Source organism: Canis lupus, chromosome 19 (genome assembly GCF_011100685.1).
Source record: "Canis lupus familiaris isolate Mischka breed German Shepherd chromosome 19, alternate assembly UU_Cfam_GSD_1.0, whole genome shotgun sequence".
In the NCBI taxonomy this organism is placed as follows: domain Eukaryota; kingdom Metazoa; phylum Chordata; class Mammalia; order Carnivora; family Canidae; genus Canis; species Canis lupus.
In genome coordinates this window covers 31,493,046-31,513,590 of record NC_049240.1, presented here as the reverse complement: position 1 = coordinate 31,513,590, position 20,545 = coordinate 31,493,046, and the positions used below count along the sequence as shown (strand labels likewise).

General features: G+C 33.6%; 1 protein-coding gene across 13 annotated transcripts in view; it reads left to right on the top strand.

Annotated features, from left to right (window-relative positions):
• PTPN4 (protein tyrosine phosphatase non-receptor type 4) overlaps window positions 1-19,952 on the top strand; it is a 208,998-nt gene extending 189,046 nt beyond the window's left edge. For 10 of the 13 annotated variants that reach the window (XM_038564936.1, XM_038564934.1, XM_038564933.1 and 7 more), the window contains 5 exons: window positions 472-618; window positions 2,567-2,695; window positions 5,014-5,162; window positions 7,042-7,177; window positions 12,250-19,952. In XM_038564936.1, the coding sequence (XP_038420864.1) occupies window positions 472-618; window positions 2,567-2,695; window positions 5,014-5,162; window positions 7,042-7,177; window positions 12,250-12,336 (648 nt within the window). In that variant the 3' untranslated portion in view covers window positions 12,337-19,952. Of the gene's footprint in view, window positions 1-471; window positions 619-2,566; window positions 2,696-5,013; window positions 5,163-7,041; window positions 7,178-7,698; window positions 7,738-11,990; window positions 12,036-12,249 lie in introns of all 13 variants that reach the window. The other 3 variants (XM_038564932.1, XM_038564935.1, XM_038564937.1) reach the window with 3 other exon arrangements.
• Window positions 19,953-20,545: the final 593 nt, after the last annotated feature.

Genomic DNA, 20,545 nt, shown 5'->3' with positions numbered 1-20,545 from the left:
TACTGAGAAATTTCTTATACTGGTAAAGAAATTATTAATAAATATATTGAGTTTTTATTCTTTTTCAAATTTATATTTAAATTCTAGTTAAGTAACACATACTATAACACTGGTTGCAGGAGTAGAATTTAGTGATTCATCACTTACATATAAAACTCAGTGCTAAAAAAAAAAAAAAAAAAAAAACTCAGTGCTCATTGTAAAACAAGTGCCCTCCTTAATAGCAGTCACCCATTTAGCCCATCCCCCTTCTTCATCTACCCTCAATTTGTTCTTGGTTAAGAGTCTTATGTTTTGTCTCCCTCTCTCTTCTCCTTTTAAAGATATTATTGATAAATGTTTATTTTACTGAGTTTGCAGTTTATTGAGATTAGTTGTATTTAGTTATTATTTAGTGGATGATTTTCGTATACGTGATCATAGCAAAATAATAATGTAATAGACTTCAGTTTTGTGTCCTTTGCTTTTTAGATGGAAATCCCTTCTTCTAGCATTATAAATCAGTATATTGCTTGTCAAGGGCCATTACCACACACTTGTACAGATTTTTGGCAGATGACTTGGGAACAAGGCTCCTCAATGGTTGTAATGTTGACCACACAAGTTGAACGTGGCAGAGTAAGTCATACTTGAATCTTACACATTGCTTGGGCTTTTTTTTCCAACATATATTTGCATATATGATCAAAATATTTGCATTGATTTAGTCTTTTTTTTAGCCTTTAAGCTTTCTTTCTTGTAATGTGATTAATATCATAGAGACTAACACATAATAAATACGATATATAAGTGTTAGCCATTATTATTACCAGCTATTATCTTCATGAATTAATATGGAGGCACCTCGGTGTCTCAGTTTGTTGAATGTCTGCCTTTGGCTCTGGTCATGATCTCAGGATCCTGGGATCAAGCCCCACGTCCAGCTCCCTGCTCCACGGGGAGCCTGTTTCTCCCTCTCCCATTCCCCATGTTTGTGCTCTCTTGCTCTGTAAAATAAATAAAATCTTTTTTAAAAATGTAAATAAATTAATATGTATTTGATAAGGGATTTGTATGTAGAATATATAAAGAACTACAACTCAACAATTAAATGATAAATACTTAATTTAAAAGTGGCTGAACATTCAGAGTAGGTGTTTCTCAAAAGAAGATATTTAAATGGCCAATAATGTCATGGAAAGATGCTCAGCGTCATTAGTTACCAGGGAAGTGCAAAATCAAACCCACAAAGAGGTAGCACTTCATATAGGATCGCTAAAATAAAAATGACAGCTAATACTAAGTGTTGGAAAAAAAAAATACTAAGTGTTGACAATGATGTGGAGAAAATTGAACCTTCCTGTATTGCTGGTAGATTCATAAAAAGATGCAGCCACTTTGGAAAACAATGTCAGTTCCTCAAAAGGCTAAACACAGAGTTATTAAAACTCCGTAGTTTCACACCCAGGAGCAATGAAAACACATGTTTACATAAAAATACACAGATGTTCGTAGGAGCATTATTTATGATTGCCAAAAGGTGAAACCAATCCAAATATAACAGATAAAATGTGGTGTAATCATATAGTTGTATATTATTTGGCAGTTAAAACAAATGAAAAAATGGTCTATGCTAAAACATGGATGAACCCAGAAAACATTTTGCTAAGTGGACAAAGGCAGTCATCAAAGCCCACACACAATGTGATTGCATTATATGAAGTGTCCAGAGTAGGCAAATTCATAGAGGACAGGAAATAGATTAATGGTTGCCTAGGCCCAGACTGAGAGAGCGGTTTGGGATAGAGGAACACACAGTGATTATTAATGGATATGGGGTTTCTTTGGGGAGTGAAAAAATGCTCTAAAAGTGATTGTGCTGATGATTGCCCAGTTCTGAAAACAACTGAATTGTGTACTTTAAGTGGGTAAATTTTATGGTACGTGAATTATGTGACAGTAAAACTTTTTTTTTTTTTAAATCTTCATTATGAAAATTAATGGATTGGCATTTTAGTTAAGAGATTGATTTCATTACCTCAAATCTAAAAATACCAGGACACCTGGATGGCTTAGTGATTGAGTGTCTGCCTTCAGTTCAAGGCGTGATCCCAGGTCCGGGGATCAAGTCCAGTATCGGGCTCCCTGCAAGGAGCCTGCTTCTCCCTTTTTCTATGTCTTTGCCTCTCTCTGTGTCTGTCATGAATAAATAAATAAAATCTTTAAAAATAAATAAATCTAAAAATACCATATTTAGTGCACCATTTGCTAATTTCTTTGTAGTAAATGATTCAAGCAAGAAATAACAATCATAAAACATTGGGTGAAAACGTGTAATAAACAGGATATTTAAAAAAAAAAAAAAACAGGATATTTGCAGTCTCAAAATATATCCAAACATTATTATTACAAAGAAAAAAATGATGAAGAAATTTTAGGAGTTGGCAGATCTAGGTTAAAGGATCAATGAGGGTTCATCAAAATATTCTTGTAACTTTTCTGTAGGCTTGGAAGTTTTTAAAAATTAAAACATTTTCAAAATTGGAGAGCCTAAATTACATATTTTTCTTAAATCTATTGATGTCAGGTTAAGTGTCACCAGTATTGGCCAGAACCCACAGGAAGTTCATCCTATGGATGTTATCAAGTCACCTGCCACTCAGAAGAAGGAAACACAGCCTATATCTTCAGGAAGATGACACTGTTTAACCAAGAGGTAGGAAGGCAGGGTAACCACTCAGTAGAACGGTTGTATTCAAGGTAAAAACTTTGAAAGCTGAAGATGTTTTGAGTCCTGATTACTAGGAAATACTATTTAAAAATTACTGAATTTGCTTCATTGGAATGCTTTGGGATCTTATGACATATATTCTCCTATGTAAAATGTATTTTCAGTTTCTCTATGTAATACAAATACTCAGTAAAAAAAGATTCTAGCAAATTATACTAACCACTCTTAATATTTTGCCTCTTTATAAAAATTATACCATGGTTGTATTTGATTTCTTCCTGCCAGTAATAGCAATAAAGTATTTGAGTACATCTGTGGAAATACAAAGAATAATTGAGAGCTGTCAAATTATTGTCCTTTTTTGTAAAAGGGTAAAGGAGAACAATTTCACAGTCTCCACAGTATTAAGAAGGAAAAGATTGTAGGCAGGATACTATGACAGCAGACAGATTATAGCTTTGTAATTACTAGTTCTTGCTGCCACCTGGGTCACTCCTTTTGACTTCTAAATCCAGAGCCAGAAATGGATTAGTAATGCAGCTACTTTTACTGATTAGTAAATGATGGCTCAGTAACTCAATTGGAAAATGTGTGTAGAGCCTGGCATGTTGCCAGTCTTGTCAGGCTGTTAAACATACACTACACCCACTTTCACTGCTTGCAACTAGTTATTCCTGTACCCACCCTTTGGTTTTGAAGGGGGCTAGAAGAAGAAAAAAATAATTGCTAGAGAAGAGCAAATAGCACATGCTTTGAATACTTAATGCCTGTCTCATCATTGGTTAAACCTTTGGAAATGAGAGCTTCATCTCCCCCTCCCCATCCCACTCCACTTCCCTGAATATGAATAAAGATGCCTAGCAAAACAGCTTTACTGACCCAAAGGGAAGGAGCTAGAAGTTGTGGTGATTGATGATAAAAGAATCTGGCATTGAATATAGCTAAGTTACAAGAAATAAAAAGTTAAAATTTCCAAATCTTATGGACTAGAGAGTACATTAGAATGAATTTAGGGCTTGTGTAGCTCATGGTCCAATATAACCAGGTAAGTCAATAAGATATTTCTTCATTTTCCCAAATGGGTAAGAAAGCTACATGTTGGCTATATAAAGTAATATTTTTGTCCTCAGCATAGTCTGTTTATGCTCCATATATAGGTTACCTATGGGAGTTTATAAACTTACTGTGGCTTTTCTTTACAAACCCTGAGTACCTCAGAACTATGCCAAGACACAAATTAGTTTTTAAAGTTTGAGACAAATATACTTGGGAAAATACAATTGCTTACATACCAAATACATATGTGCGTGGATGGACAGACAGACCTCAAAACATAATAAATATCCATTTAACATTACCCATTCTTGTAATTATTGGTACCAGTAAATATTTTTTTAACAATAATAATCAAAAGTAGCCTATATTAGATACCTTAAATTCATTTCATAGGTTTCTGAAAATGTAGTTATCAAGTTAATACTGACTGAGGTCTCTTTGGGAATTCTTTCATTAGTCCTTTTCTTAATTACCTTGCACTTTAATGGTCTTTTCTGGAAGCCCCCTTTCATATAAATGACAATAACCAGATTTCATAGTATTGAATGACCATAGACACCAATTTTTGAGAATATGATTCCAAACAATTGTTTGGATGATTTATAGGTTCTCTCATAGAATCCTTTCAGCATAAGACTATCCCTGTGAGGTGTAGATTTTATTTATTTTATTTTTCAGTTGAAGAAAGTAAGGTTCTGCAATACTAAATGCCTTGACCAGCTAAATCCAATAATACCTTTCTCCATTTTACTGACTCTTGGCTCCCAAAAAAGAAATTAAACCCTGATTTGACTTTGTGATCTCCAGTTTTTAATCTACACTTATTTTGAGATTTTATTTTCCTAATTTCCATTATTTCACTTGTGTTTTTCAGAATTAGCCCAACCTTTCTTACTAAAAATGTTTTCCCTACTATTTTTGTTCACCTCACACTTTTTCAGTTTTCTTTAAACATTTCTCTGTATCTTACTCTATTTTTGCCTGTTTATCATCTGAAAAATACTTTACAAATATAGAAATTGAGTTACAAGGAGAGTAGTGATCCAAGTAGCCAGTACTTAATGGATTCAACTGATTCTGTAAAATGATTTCTTTCTTTCTCATAGAAATTTTGGGTTTTACTGAATTTGTACATTACTAGTGGGAATAGTTTGTTTTATTTTTCTTCCAAAATTAAAATGACACAAATATTTATATTTTAAACATAATTCCTAAGTTAAGGTGCATAATTTCTCATTTATACTTAGAAAAATGAGAGTCGTCAACTCACTCAGATCCAGTACATAGCCTGGCCTGACCATGGAGTTCCTGATGATTCAAGTGACTTTCTGGATTTTGTTTGTCATGTACGAAATAAGAGGGCTGGCAAGGAAGAACCAATTGTTGTTCATTGCAGGTATTCTGTTTTCTGGCTTTTTTGATTGAATAGCTGACCTGAAATGTCATTTTTAAAAGGGAGTGTGGGACAGCCCAGGTGGCTCAGCGGTTTAGCACCGCCTTCAGCCCAGGGCCTGATCCTGGAGACCGGGGATCAAGCCCCATGTCAGACTCCCTGCATGGAGCCTGCTTCTCCCTCTGCCTGTGTCTCTGCCTCTCTCTCTTTCTGTGTCTCTCATGAATAAATACAATCTTAAAAAAATAAGTAAATAAAAGGAAGTGTGTATTTTATTTTGTCCTTAAGTTGTGATCATCACTATGGTAATTAGATCCTAAAACATTATCTGAAGCTGGAAGGCAGAGGGTATGTTCTGACACGTGATTGTCAGAATCTTTATCATAAGAAGTAAAAATAATACTTTACTGACTGATTCCTAGAAGCTTCTCTTTCTCATAGTTTAACATCTCAAACATTGGGTGTCTTACAATCAATGGTATCTTAGATTTGATAAAATCTAATATTCTAAGCATTCAGTTGCAGCCTAACGTTTAGATTTTTTTCTCCTAGCAATGTGCTCCTTCCTGCCCTGTGTGCCCTCCTAGGACTTTTTTTTTTAAGTATTCTCCCTCTCTAGGAGTGGCCCTATCACTTCCAGGAGCTCCAGGTAAACAGCAAGAGGCTACCCTTTCTTCGTTTCATACTCAGGCCCCGTTCTGCCTTCCAAAGGGCTGAATACAAGGACTCCAGCTTTCACTACCATTGACCCCAGATTAGGAAACTGAAATTATCTTCTCCTTATCTTAGCCACTTCTGTTACTGAATGATTTATTCAGAAGCTGTGTTGAATTCTCTCAATAAATAAATAAAGGTATCTCTTCCTCCTCAAACTTTCCAGCACTTTTTAAAGAGCTGACTGAAATCATCAAAACAGATTGTAGAACAAATGTCTGAGACACAACATGGCAGGATTGATGAACACATTTGGCCATTTCATATCCTAAGTCTGCAACAGCTGCTATAGCTTTTATGTTCACAGAGAATACTTCAAAAAGTTGTTCTTGACTATCACAATTCTAAAATGTAATCAAAATTAAATTTGGTTTTAAAAACTGATTTGAGTGTGGAAAATATTATCTTTTATCCATTTGTTAATGATTTATTATTGTAATCTTGTTACTTTGCTTTTTTTTTTTTAAGATTTTATTTATTTATTTATTTATTTATGAGAGCATACAAGTGGAGGGAGGGGCAGAGGGGCAAGCAAACTCCCCACTGAGTGGGGAGCCCAACATAGGGCTCAATCCCAGGACCCCGAGGTCATGACCTGAGCCGAAGTCAGATGTAAACCAACTGACTGAGCCACCTAGGTTCTCTGTTATTTTGCCTTTTATTTTTATTTTTTTTTAATTTTTTATTTATTTATGATAGTCACACACAGAGAGAGAGAGAGGCAGAGACACAGGCAGAGGGAGAAGCAGGCTCCATGCACCGGGAGCCCGACGTGGGATTCGATCCTGGGTCTCCAGGATCGCGCCCTGGGCCAAAGGCAGGCGCCAAACTGCTGCGCCACCCAGGGATCCCTATTTTGCCTTTTAAAGGAGGTTGCTCCAGTAAGCTTGTGTACCTTGTTCAGATTTTAAAAACTGAAATGTAACCCTTTTAAAGCAGCAGTTTTACAACTAACAGTGGGGAAGGGTGGATGCAAACCATTTATTCTGTATTAAGTGTGAAATGTTTTTCAATTTTCAAAATATTTTTTAGTTGACTTTTATATATAAAACTTCTAAATGAAATCAAATTGTTCTTCTAATGTATTATGTTTCAGTACTTTATTTACTGCACAAATAACAGTTTAACAGAATAGTATCAATGAGACTTTGCTCTTTGTCTTTTTCAGTGCTGGAATTGGAAGAACTGGGGTTCTTATTACTATGGAAACAGCCATGTGTCTCATTGAATGCAATCAACCAGTTTATCCACTAGACATTGTAAGAACAATGAGAGATCAACGAGCCATGATGATCCAAACACCTGTAAGTACTGTACTTCAAGTATATATGTATATTCTCAACATGATGATTTTTGTTATGCCAAACCATATTTTTATCTTCTTAATTGCCTGACAGGAGCCAATAACCCCTAGCACAAAGGTTCACGAATATTGCCTCTAACAAGCCACTTGTTTTTGTAAATAAAGTTTTATTAGAATACAGCCATGTCCATTTGTTTATATATTATCTGTGACTGCTCTCACACTAAAATACCAGAGTTGAGAAGTTGTAACAGGTACCAAATGATTTGCAAAACCTAAAATATTCACTACCCGGTTTTTACAGAAAATGTTTATTAGTACCACCTATCATGTTAATTCTTGAGTGCTTACACAGGTACAGAGGAACTTTCCCTCTATTAGTTAGTCGGGGAATGCCAAGAACAATAGCATCCTTGACTGGAGAATCTTGGCAGACCTGTTATTGATGAAACAGCTGTGAACTTGAATTGCAACAACAAAAGTAATAGAAATTAAGCTACTACCTTACTGTATTCTACACAGACTCTGAATTATATTCCAAGAATCAAAAGAGGAATCAAGGTATTTTAGAGTTAAGATTATGTTTCATATTAAGCTATGGTGAAATGTTAGCATTGTTGGTGGCACTAAAGTTCCTGAAGGGAATTAACCTATATGATCTAATAAATGCTTGTCACTTTTTTAGCTTTTAATTATAGAAAATTTCAAACATGTGCAAGAATAAACCATACAATAAAATGAACACTATGTTGAGTACTGAGACTCAACAACATGTGCCATATTGTTTCCTCTATATCACTTACTTACCAGTATTTGAAGTAAATCCTAAACATCAGACCATCTTATTTACAAATATTCTATAAATAGGGCAGCCCGGGTTGCTCAGCGGTTTAGCATCGCCTTCAGCCCAGGGTCTGATCCTGGAGACCCAGGATCAAGTCCTGCATCAGGCTTCCTGCATGGAGCCTGCTTCTCCCTCTGCCTATGTCTCTGCTTCTCTCTCTCTTTCTCTCTCTCTCTCTCTGTTTCTCATGAATAAATAGATTTTTTTTTTTTTAATTTTGAAGACCAAATTTTCTATAAATATAAAACACTGTAACATTTTTAGACAAAATAAGGAGTAGCTTTTCTTCTAAAGAAAATCATAATACCATTATCACATGTAAGTATAATTAATAATAATATCTTCATGTTACCAAATAACCTATGTTCAAATTTCCATTTGTCTCATGTAAATTATGTCTTTTTCTATTTTAGAACAGCTTTAATGAAATATAATTCACATACCATGAAATTAACTCTTTTAAAAAGCATACACTTCAGTGATTTTTAGTAAATCAGAGTTTTGCAGCCATCACTACTATCAAATTTTAGAACATTTCATCACCCCAAAAAGAAACCTCATACTTATTTTCCCTCATACAGTCTCCAACCTCCTCTCCACCTAGCCCTAGGCAACCACTAATCTACTTTCTGTCTCTATAGGTTTGCCTGTTCTGCACCTTTCGTGTCTATGAAATCCTAACTTTGTCTTTTGTGTAATTGGAAGATGTACCCATTCTGTAGCATATATAAGTACTTCATTGCTCGCTCGCTCTCCCCCCCTCCATGGGGGGCTGAATAATACTCCATTGTATGGAGATACCATATTTTATTTATGTATCCACTGTTTATTGGCATTTAGATCATTTCAACTTCTTTGTTATTATTAATAATGGTGCCACAAACATTTGTGTATATGTTTTTGTGTGAATATGTTTTCATTTTTCTTGGGTATATACCCAGAAAATGAATTCCTGTCATATAGTAACTGTTAATCCTTTTGAGGAACTGCCAGACTATTTCCAAAGTGGCTACACCATTTTGCAATTCCACTGATAGTGTATGAGGGTTCCATTTTCTCCACGTTATTGTCAACTCTATTACTATCTTTTTTTTTTTAATTTTAATTAAAATTTTAAATTTAATTTAAATTAAATTTAAATTTTAAATTTTAAATTTAATTTTCTACACCAGCATGGGGCTTGAACTCACAACCCAGAGATCAAGGGTCACATGTTCCACTGACTGAGCCAGCCAGGCACCCTTGTCTTTTTTCTAATTTAGCCATCCTGCTGAACATAAAGTGGCATCTTGTAGTTTTGATTTGCATTTATCTAATAACTAATGATATCAAGCATTTTTTCATGTGTTTATTGGTCATTTCTTTGTATATCTTTTGAGAACGATCTGTTCAAATCTTTTGCTCTTTAAGATTTTATTTTTAGGGATCTCTGGATGGCTCAGCAATTTAGCACCTGTCTTTGGCCCAGGGCATGATCCTGGAGTCCCGGGATCTAGTCCCACATCAGGCTCCTTCCAAGGAGCCTGCTTCTCCCTCTGCCTGTGTCTCTGCCTCTTTCTTTCTCTCTGTGTCTCTTCATGAATAAATAAATAAAATTTAAAAAAAAAAAGATTTTATTTTTAAGTAATCTATCTACCCAACATGGGACTCAAACTTACAACCCTGAGATCAAGAGTTGCTCACTCTACCAACTGAGCCAGCCAGGTTGCCCCTTGCCCTTTTTCCAGTTTGTTTTTGTTTTTTTGTTTTGTCATTTTATTGTTGAATTGTCAGAGTTCTTTATATTTTCTGAATACAAGTATCTTGTGGATCTCTGTTTTGCAATTCTGTTCTTCCACACTATTCTTTCACTTCTTTGATTCAGTAATTTGTAGCACAGAAGTTTTTAATTTTGATGACGTCCAGTTTATATTTTTAAATCATATATGCTTTTGGTGTCATATCTAAGAAATCATTGCCTAAACTCAAGGTCGCAAAAGTTTATTCCTGTTTTCTTCCAAAAGTTTTATAGTCTATCCCATATATGTGCCTGATTTCTTTTGAGTTAATTTTTACATATGGTTTGAGGTAGAGTTCCAGTTTCATTCTCCTCCATGTGAATGTCCAGTTATCTCAGCTTCATTTGTTGAAAAGACCACTCTTTCTGGTCTCTGTGCCCTTCATCAAAAATCAGTTGACCACAAATATGAGGGTGTATTTCTGGATTTTCAGTTCTATTCCATTGATTTGTATGCCTTTTGTTATACTAATACCATACTGTCTTAATTACTATAGTTTTGTAATAAAATTTGAAGTCAGGAAATGTAACTCTCCCAACTCTGTTCCTCTTTTTCAAGACTGTTTTGACTACTTGGAGTCCTTGCATTTCCGTATGAATTTTAGAATTCATTTGTTCTCTCCATAAAAAACGTAAGACATGGATTGCATTAAATCTATCTATCTTTTTGGAGAGTGTTGCCATCTTAATGCTATTCCATCTTCCAAACCAAGAACACAAAATGTCTTTTCATTTATTTATGTCGTCTTTGATCTTTTTGAGTGATGTGTTATAGCTTTCAGTGTGCAAGTCTTTCACTTCTTTTGTCAAATTTACTCTTAACTTTTTAAAGTCTTTTTGGTGCTATTTTAAGGGAAAATGTTTTCTTCATTTCATTTTTGGAGTATACATTGCTTGGGTATAGAAATAAAATTGATTTTGTACGTCGATTATGTATCCTGCAACCTTGTTGAAATCATTTATTAATTCTAATAGTATTTTATGTGTGAAAGTGGATTCCGTAGTATTTTCTATATACAAGATGTTATCTGCAAATAAAGATAGTTTACTCCTTCCTTTCTAGGTTAGATGCCTTTCGTTTCTTTTCCTTTTCTTATTTTGCTCAGGTGCCTGGCTAAAAGCTTCCGTACAATGTTAAATAAAGTGGTAAAACCAGTCTGGATTCAGATAGAGTTCACAAATTTTGATTGGTTTATGTACTAAATCTCTTTTAATCTGTCACTTCTTCCTATGTCTCTTTTCTTTTTTCTTGCAATTTATTTGATGAACAAACTGAGTATTCTCCGTATTTCCTAAAAGTGGTGAATGGATCTATAGACTTGAACAAATTAGGTGGTATTCTGTTCTTTCAAGAGGCACTTAATGTCTGATTGTCTTTCTTTTTTATGTTGATAGTAGCTTTGGGTGGTCAGTGCCTGCATCATTAACTTACAGGGCTTGAAGAATGATGATAGTCTGTTATTTTTATGTTGATAGTAGCTTTGGGTGGTCAGTGCCTGCATCATTAACTTACAGGGCTTGAAGAATGATGATAGTCTGTTATTCCTTCTATATTTATTAACTGGAATACTTTTTTAAAGAGAAACTTCTCATCAGCTGTTGGTTAAACAGTTGCATACAGGCAGTATGGGAAAAGCAAGATGAACACTTCCAATATAATGAATTCACTTGCCTCTTCCAGTGGTGACCTCATACTCTTGTTTGTTTTGTTTTATTTTAAAGATGTGTTTAAAATCTTTGTTTGTTTTAAAGATTTTATTTATTTATTCATGAGAGACACAGAGATAGAGGCAGAGACATAGACAGAGAGAGACTCCTTATATGCAGCCTGATGCGGAACTTAATCCCAGGACTCCAGGCTCACGCCCTGAGCCAAAGGCAGATGCTCAACCACGGAGCCACGCAGGCATCCCGTGCCCCTTTTCTTTTATAAAAAGAATATATTGTGTGCACTTTTCTTTGCCTTGCTATTTTGACTTAACAAGGTATTCTGAAATTACTTTATAGCAATCTGTAGACTTTCATTCCTTACCCTCCCAACCCTCCACCACATCATAGTCTCCTGTAAAAACGTGCCACTCATTAGTCACCTTCCTGATAGCCATTTAAATTGTCCCTACCCTTCATTATTATAAATAATCTAGCAGCAAATAGCCTTATTTATGAATGTATATTTTCAATTTCTTTTTCTAGTTTATCTTTGGATAGATTCCCAGAAGTGGGATTGCTGGGTGAAAGGTAAATTAATGCGATTTTATTAGATGCTGCCAAATGTAGTATTTAACATCCCTATTAGCAATGTATGAGTGTTGCCAACAAAATATGTTGTCAGACTTTTTTATTTTTTACCATTCTGTTGGTGAAAAATGGTATCTCTGTGCAGTTTTACTTTGCCTTTCTTTTATAAGCAAGCCAAGTTTTTCTGATCAATTCTATTATTTCTATTTTTCAGAGTCAATACAGATTTGTTTGTGAAGCTATTTTGAAAGTTTATGAAGAAGGATTTGTTAAACCCTTAACGACATCATCAAATAAATAAGAAAGCAAAAATCTGGGACATGTGTCAGAAGATTGCTTTCTGTTATATTCACTGTGCCATAATTCTGCTTGCAGGAAATGGCATTTAGACAAAACAAATGAAGAACTAACAAAAACTGAAAACTTCAGCACTGTTGCACTTTATGTTTAAGAAAATGTCACTCTCTCAAAATCTGTAATTCACGTGTTTGAAGACTATTTCATGCTTTGCTCCGAACAAATAGTGAATAACTGAGTATGTTCAGGGTAATTTATGAAATTTGTGGTGGTGCCATGCAGTCCCCTTCTGGTAGAATTGCCACAAACAAGGCTCAGAATTCTCATCATCTCTGTTATACATCTGTATCTTGAAAGCAAAAAGAAGTAAACATCAGGAGTCAGCTCTGGTGTTTCCCAGTGATTCATGTACTTATTACTATACTGGTTACCAGATTTTTATTTTTTAAATTTTAGCAATATCATTCTCAATATTAGCCAATACACTGCCTATGGATGCAGCACATCTTTCCCTGTACTCCCCCTGTAGAGACCTGCTGTTCATGAGAAGAAAGATGGAATTTGCTTTTCCCAGGAAATGCTGCACATTGTCCATTTACCAGCATCTTATAGAAAGTATAAATATGAATCTACAGATTTTCTTGAATTTAATAATGTAACATATTTATCATAAGGTTGGCTTATTCCAAATCATGTGATTTCACATTCTTGATGTAAAGGAATGCATGCATTGTGTCTTAACCCCTTAAGTGCCTTGAGACATCTTTGTATGTCTAATGAAAAGGCACTCATTTGACCCCACTAGGAGGTATATATATGTATATTGTACATTTACATTTGTATGCATTTTGAATCAGTTCACATTTTAAAACATAGCTTCTTGTATGAAGAGTTACGCATTCAAAAAAGGGTATGGAAATTATTTCTTACTCAATTCCTGTATTTTGCCACAAGAAAAAAAAGATGATTTGCGTTCTACTGAGTGAGTGCGCTGCTGCTACGGAATTATTGAAAATCTGCACATTCCTTTCCCGGGGGACAAGGGTTACAGTTTAGCAGCTCAAGTCAAAAGATGCTTTATTAATCAAATTTTCTATTTATTTTATCCCTAACTTTAGGAATGGCACCTAATATGCATATTAAAGTTAAACATATTAATATTTTCAGCTAAAGTTAGAACAGTTCATTGTGATTTATTTCTACCAGTGTTTAAATTATTACTCTAAAGCATTCATTTCAGTTCACTTCAAGTTTTGTTCACTCTGGTCTGTTGGTTGGGATACTTCAAACAAGGAATAAAATGTTACTGATTTATTTTTGAATCTAATCCCTCAACTGAAATGAGGGTTTTGTTGTAATTTTCACATATAATTAAATTACTCCAGTTCATATATACTTATTAAGTTATAAGCATGTTAATATGGAGAGTTTTGATTGTCCATCCTGATAGAAGATCTGATTCCCTTTAAGGATGTGTATATTTTCCTTGTCAGGATTTTTTTTTAAGTCTATGGAGAGAGAGAATGTTAAAATTGCCCAGTAAGATTCATTTCCTAGTGATTTCTGAATACTTCTGTGTAGTCTTGATAAAACTTAGAATTGAATAGTAGGTATTTTGGAATGCCATTTAGTATGAGAGGGGAGAAAAAAAAATCTTCAATGTAATCGAAATGATGTTATTTCAAATATTCAGAATCCATAATAATAAATTTTAGGAAGTTAAGTCCTAAACATTAATAGCCAAGATACCAAATAAATTATTATATTCAAATATATTAATTTTTTAAGAGAAAAGTAACATAAACATTATGTCAGAAATTCTCTTATCCCTGTATTTCCCAGCCAAGACAGTATAAATTAGTAAATAACTATAGTCTTAATTGAACATTCCATTCTCTACCAACAGATAAATATAATTTAGGCTGCTATATGATACCATGGTAAGTTGAAAAGTGAACAAGTAAAATCATGTTGGGAGTCTACGTAATTAATAACTGTTTGACAGTTTTTACCTGAATTAAAAAGAAAATCTGTTCTAACTGTATGGACAGAATATGACAACCATAGATTAAAAAGATACAGTTGTATAGATATAAACAAATAAATATCATGGGTGGTATGTTCTTTAACGTACAACTTTGTTTACACTTCTGAGATAAACTCTAATAATTTGTTGGCAATGAACATTGCTGCCTTTTTTAATCATTATTCCAGTCTTTAAATGATAAATATTAGAAGTTCAGAATCACACTTAAATTTCTCACATATGGATTTTTCATCTGGGAGCTACTCTCTGTCGGTATTTTTATGTATAGATCCTTTTTTAAAGACATTTTTATTAGGGTCTTAAATTTAAAATAAATTATCCTTCACAGCTTCTTCAAATGGATATGCTAATTATACTTTTCTGTTTACCAAACAAATAAGACTTTATCCATTATACCTAAGAATTTTTTAACCTGTTTATCAATCTACATAAGGTTCTAGGAATAATCCTAGCTTTAATATGCCAAGTAGTTCTAGATTCCATTTATATTGGTATAATATTGTATAATAAAATGTCAAATTTCTTCTATCTGAAGTACTCTTGCCCTCCTTCCCTAACTCCCCTATTCTCTCATCTCCCCCTCCAACACACTCTAGAAATCAATGCAGACTGTTATTCTCACAAGTGGAAATAGGAATTGGTGAATCAAGGGGCTTTGTAAATGCTAACAAATGTTTGTGAAAACCTTTCCTCTCTGATTTAAGATGGTTTTACCATGTTCATTTCAAATGTTTTATTGAGCATCAGATTTGTGTTAGCACTATGTACATAGCATGAGGAATATTTTGGAATAGACTTTACATTCACAAGAAGAATTGGTAGTATTTGTTAAACAACTGCATCCATTCAAAATAGAGGCCAACTAAATGGTGTAAGAAATAACTTCCTTTGTGTGGCCTGCTAGCACAAGTATGAAGGGGGTAAGGGGCTAATCGTTTTTGATTAAGAGTAAAGAGAAAATTTATATATAAAAACTGACTTCAAACGTAGAGGTATGGTAAGCCATTAAGACAGTTGATTGAAGGTTTCAGGTACTAATATATACACTTTAGTGTGTTTATATATTTGTGTGTTTTATAAAGGCTGATACTAACGAGGGGTGAAGAATTATTTTAATTATAGAGTTGTTTAAAATCTGTTGGCAGGTCTGATCAGATCTAATCAGGTATTTGAGCAGAAGTCTCCTGTCTCCATTAGAAATACTCTAACTTGAGAGCTGAAAGGAATTTGAATGATTTTATCTAAACTCACCTCCTCCTATTATTTTAGGCAACATATATGAGTATCATAAATTCTTGTGAATTTTAGTCTGTTTCACCTCAAGAATTATACTCAGGCAGTGTTTTCACTTAATAACTATGATGACCTTAGAGGATGTTGCTTAATTTAGAAAATAAATAGGCTTTAAAAGGTGTTCCTAATTAGGACCCTGACTCAGTTTGCTAGTCATGCTTCCCTGATAGAGCATAAACTTTTGTAAAGTATTTAGGCTGATACACATGCAGTATGAAAACATTCTGAAAAGTCAATTAGAAGACTAATTTTTAAAAGCACTTAAAACATAGAACTAGGATTTAGAATATATGTCCACTTATAATCAAATAATTTATGTTCATAATGTGGTAGAATTAAAGCATTACTTATTTTATAATCTTATCAGGAAGAGAGAAAGAAACAATTTTTAACAATGTTCTATTTAATACCTGTGTTTTGAATATTTAAGATATTCTGATAGTAAGGTTGCCAAAGTAGTTTTGAATTCATAAAAATTATTTATACCACAATAAGGTGGGATATGTTTACATCTCTTATTTTGTAGTTTAGGTGAATTTACATTTAAGTCACTTAGAGTAAATACATTATGGTAAATATTTGTTGAAGTAAACATCTCAATAATATGACATGAAAAAGATGGATTATGTCACAGCTGGCTTTTATGCCATATCAACAAAGTAGCTACACCACATTTGCTTTAGCTGTCCAATCACAATTTCTGCAGTCATTTTTGTGTGTGTGTCATTTCCTCCAAGTAAAACAGTTATGTTATTAAAACTCACTGCATTTTCTCAAATATCAGGATTGATGATCTAATGGCAAAGATTTATTGGTGTCTCCGTGTGAACACAACATAAGTTATAGAAATTGTTTATAAATTTCTTAGTGAATTGTATAGCTACAAAGGAATTTACATAATAAAACATTTTTGCGAGCTAACTGCTAATAGATAAGTTCAGCCATTTTATACAGAGCCCATGAAATTAACTCCTAAAATGTATTTTTGAGGTTCAGCTTACTTTACAATGTCTACAACTATTATCAAAATAATTTTTTATCACCGACTTAATTTATTCTTTTTTTCCAACTTCATTTTTTTTGTTCATTTATTCTTAGTAGCAATTAGTACAGCAAGCCTTTTTCAGTGTTACCAAAACAAGTCCTCTATCAGTCAGAAATTAGACATTTTAACTTCATAAGGTTGGTGAAATTGTCCTGGGTAGACACCAAATAGTTTTTTCGGTTTCCATTTCTAAATTTGCTGCTATTTGTATGTTTTTCTACTGCAGTTTTTTTTTTTTTCTACTGCAGTTTACTGCTGATTTCTAAACTTTTATAGTCAATTGTTATTTTTACTTTAGCAATCCAAGCTAAATGGGCAGCCAGAAGAGGTATCTACTGGGGTGCAATCCATCAACATTGAGTAGAAGTGGTTCCATGCATAAAGGAGAAAACCGTATATTATTTTTTAATTTTCAAAGTGAGAGGTATTAGCAATATTGCAAGTTAAAGACTACAATTTTAGTTGGAAGTCCTAATGTTTAACTTCCTAAAACCTTTTAAATTTCCAATAAAAGAATGAAAATGTTTAAAAGCCTTGTGTTCATAAAAGTTTCAGTTAAGCACTGTAGAATTTTCCTACTTACTGTTGTGTAAATGATACAGAAAATATTTTTCTATGGACAAGAGATTGAAACTGGTAACTTCTTTTACTTCATTGTGTAAAAAGAATGATATTTGTATGTCTTTCATGCTGTAAAAGAATGAATGTATCTTTGAAATGTTACTAGAATTATGACTTGATTCTAAGGATACTCTCAAAAAAATCGGCAAGGGAGTGGAAAAAAGGAAAGGAAGTGTATTCTATTTCATGATATAAAATGCAACTTTGGAAGAAAAATGTAATTTTCATTATAAATGAGCAGTCGTTACTGAAGCATATTTCAAATATAATGTACATTCTTTTTCACTTTGTTTTATTTTAGCTCTAGAACAGAAAATTTCAAGAAAATTTGTGCTATTTTTAAGTGTAAAATACTTGTAGACTTCTGGAGTATGGAAGGGTGTTTTTGTGTGAGGGTAAACATTCTGCTGCATGTGTTTACCATGAAGGAAAGTTCTCAGGCATTGTCACTGTGGCAGCCACAAATGAGGACATCGTTGTGAGTGTGACTTTAGTGAAGCCAGAAATCTGTGCCTCTGATTTACTACAGTAAATATGTGCAGAGGCCCCTGACAAGTAATTTTGCCTTTTTATTATCCGTATCTTGGACAGATGAGACCACTCGGTCCAGTTCTGACTTGTAACAGTGGTGTCTTAGATGCTTAAGAGTTCATTGATTCCGATGAATGACAACAAAAACCCTACATTTTTAGTCCTCTTTTAGGCATATTTAATTTGTTCAACAGTCTCTTTAAAGGGTAGTATTTATTATTTACCACTCCTTAAACTCGACGTAATGGGGCCTTCATTATTTTGACTTCTCCCATTCCTCCAACTTTTATAAATCATTGATTTCATTTCATAGTAGTCTTTGTGAAGTAAATACCCTGAACAACTGTTTAACTATAGTTAAGAGATTAATATCAGGCTCCATCAACCCTGAGAATTTCCGAAATTTAGCAAATATTATGATAACTTTAACTGAAATGCCACCTTGCTAAATGAAATTATCACCATAAAGTCCAGGAGGATCAGCCCAGTTTACAATCTTAGACACAAATAGGTGCTGACCTCTGTTTTGCCCAAATCCATTTGTCACAACTGAGCCCATTTTACCTTTTATTTAAAACCTTTTTGATTTTTATTCCTGAGTTATGTTAACAGTTTTTTTACCTTTCCTGGCAAGAAAATTTCAGTCCAGTTCTGGGATTATCTGGCACCCATCTTTTCCAATCCTTTGGTGAATTCACAAGATTATCCAGTCTTGTATCCTGTAGAGTAGGTCAAATTTCAATGCTGAAATGGATTTCTTGAATTTTAAATAGTAGCACTTTATTTCATGCTTACTACTGACTTAATTTATACATTTAAAAATAAAATCTAGGAGTTTTGTAAATATGGAAAAACTAATGAATTAGTATGTAGAGCTCATTGGATTGGACCCAAGTAAAATGCTTTACAATGATCTCTTGATCTTTTGATATTTAAAAGGCAACTTGTATGATTTTAGCTTTGCCACTTTTCTGTAATTTATTTAGTAAAGACTACCCAGTTGACTGTTTTGTACTCTGAGTTCGCTCAGCTAGCTTCAACCAGGTTTGGTTTACAGTAATCATTTCTGCTTTGCATTTTTTGTACATTACATGAATATTTGGAAATCCATTTATGTGATTTTAAGTCATAGGTAGGGGTTAAGTTAATACTGCACCACAAGTAAGTTGAAGAGGGCAAAGTCCTGACACAATCTACTTGTCAAGGGTCAGGATTTAAGACACTAAAAACAGTTTACATTAAGCTGTTTTTGTTTTCTATCATTAGAATATATGTGCTTAAAAAAATAAAAACTGTCCAACCCAGTGTTCTTAGAGCATCAGGACATTGCAATTACAATCCATATTGTAATCTTTTCAAATGAGAAAAGCTAGTCTTTATTTTCTACAGTGTAGGCTTAATTTTAGGACAGATAATTTGCTATATACTCATTAGTGGTATTTTTAAGTAGTAGTTTTACAAATATTTCTATGTAGAGGGTGTATGGGATTTTTTTTTCTTGTAACAGGTGCTATATGTAAATATGAAGGGCGAAAGTCACTTAGTTAAAAGTCTAGTTTATTTCGTAATTAAAATATAGTTTTGCATTTCTGCTGTCATTTCACGTTTGATAATACTGAACTAGTAGCTCTCCCCCCATTTCTCAAAAATAGCTCTTTCCATATCCTTTGTTTCCATAAATAAGAGGTAAAGAAACTTAGGGTTTATTTAAAATGTGTAAGCTTGAATTTGGTCAATACTGGATAATTTGAAATCATACTCTGCATCTGTCAATACAGCTTACTGTATGCTTGAAAGGCCTTGTGTATTTGTCTTAATTTCAGTGAAAAATTAGAATTCCTGCAGTTCATTCATGTAAAAAAAAAATCTATGAATACTAACAGAGGATAAAAATGCCGATTTGCATTAAAACTGTTTAGTCCTAAGAGCGATTTATGTGATGTGAAATACTATTACACATATTTGTTGACCATATTTCATTTTTTTAATTGAGAAATAGTTGTTCAGGTACAAACGTGAAAAAACTCTAGCTGTGACTTTAACTGTTCAATTGCAAAATAAAGATGTGCTTTAGTAATTTAAAGTGTAGGAGTTTTGAAGATTATTTTTTGTTGTTGAGCTTTTCTAACAATGATTACATTCATTAATGGGTGATGAGAAGGGCCTGGGAGAAAGCTAAGAGCAATGTTTTTCTAGAATTCCTGATTCACTGCCTGTTTCTGGGGAGGGGTGGGAGGATTATTAAATAAGGAACTAAAAGAGATTTAGAGGATTAAAGAATGAGGAAGTACTCCTTCACTAGGACCACTGCTTGACTCCTCTCTTCTCCCAGCACTGCCCCTCTTTTGGTGTTCCTAACATAAGATCTTGTCAGGCAAAGTATGTGCTTATTTTTATATCAGATTATTTAATATTTTACTCATGAAATGTTGGAAATTAAAGAAATTAGTCACCTGACAGTCATATTTATATGTTGCAAACCCTTTTTCTTAGAGTGTTGTCTTTGACTATTCTTTTGGAGGAATGGTGGTGACTGAAAGCTCTCTTAACCACTGTCCAAGTAACCCACTCAGACTGGCACTCTGCTTACCAGTCTTGTTCTCTCCTTGTCCTCATTTGCTGCTCTCATCATGCCAAAGCTCTTTTGGTTCCAATTAAGCTGTAAGCTCACTAAAA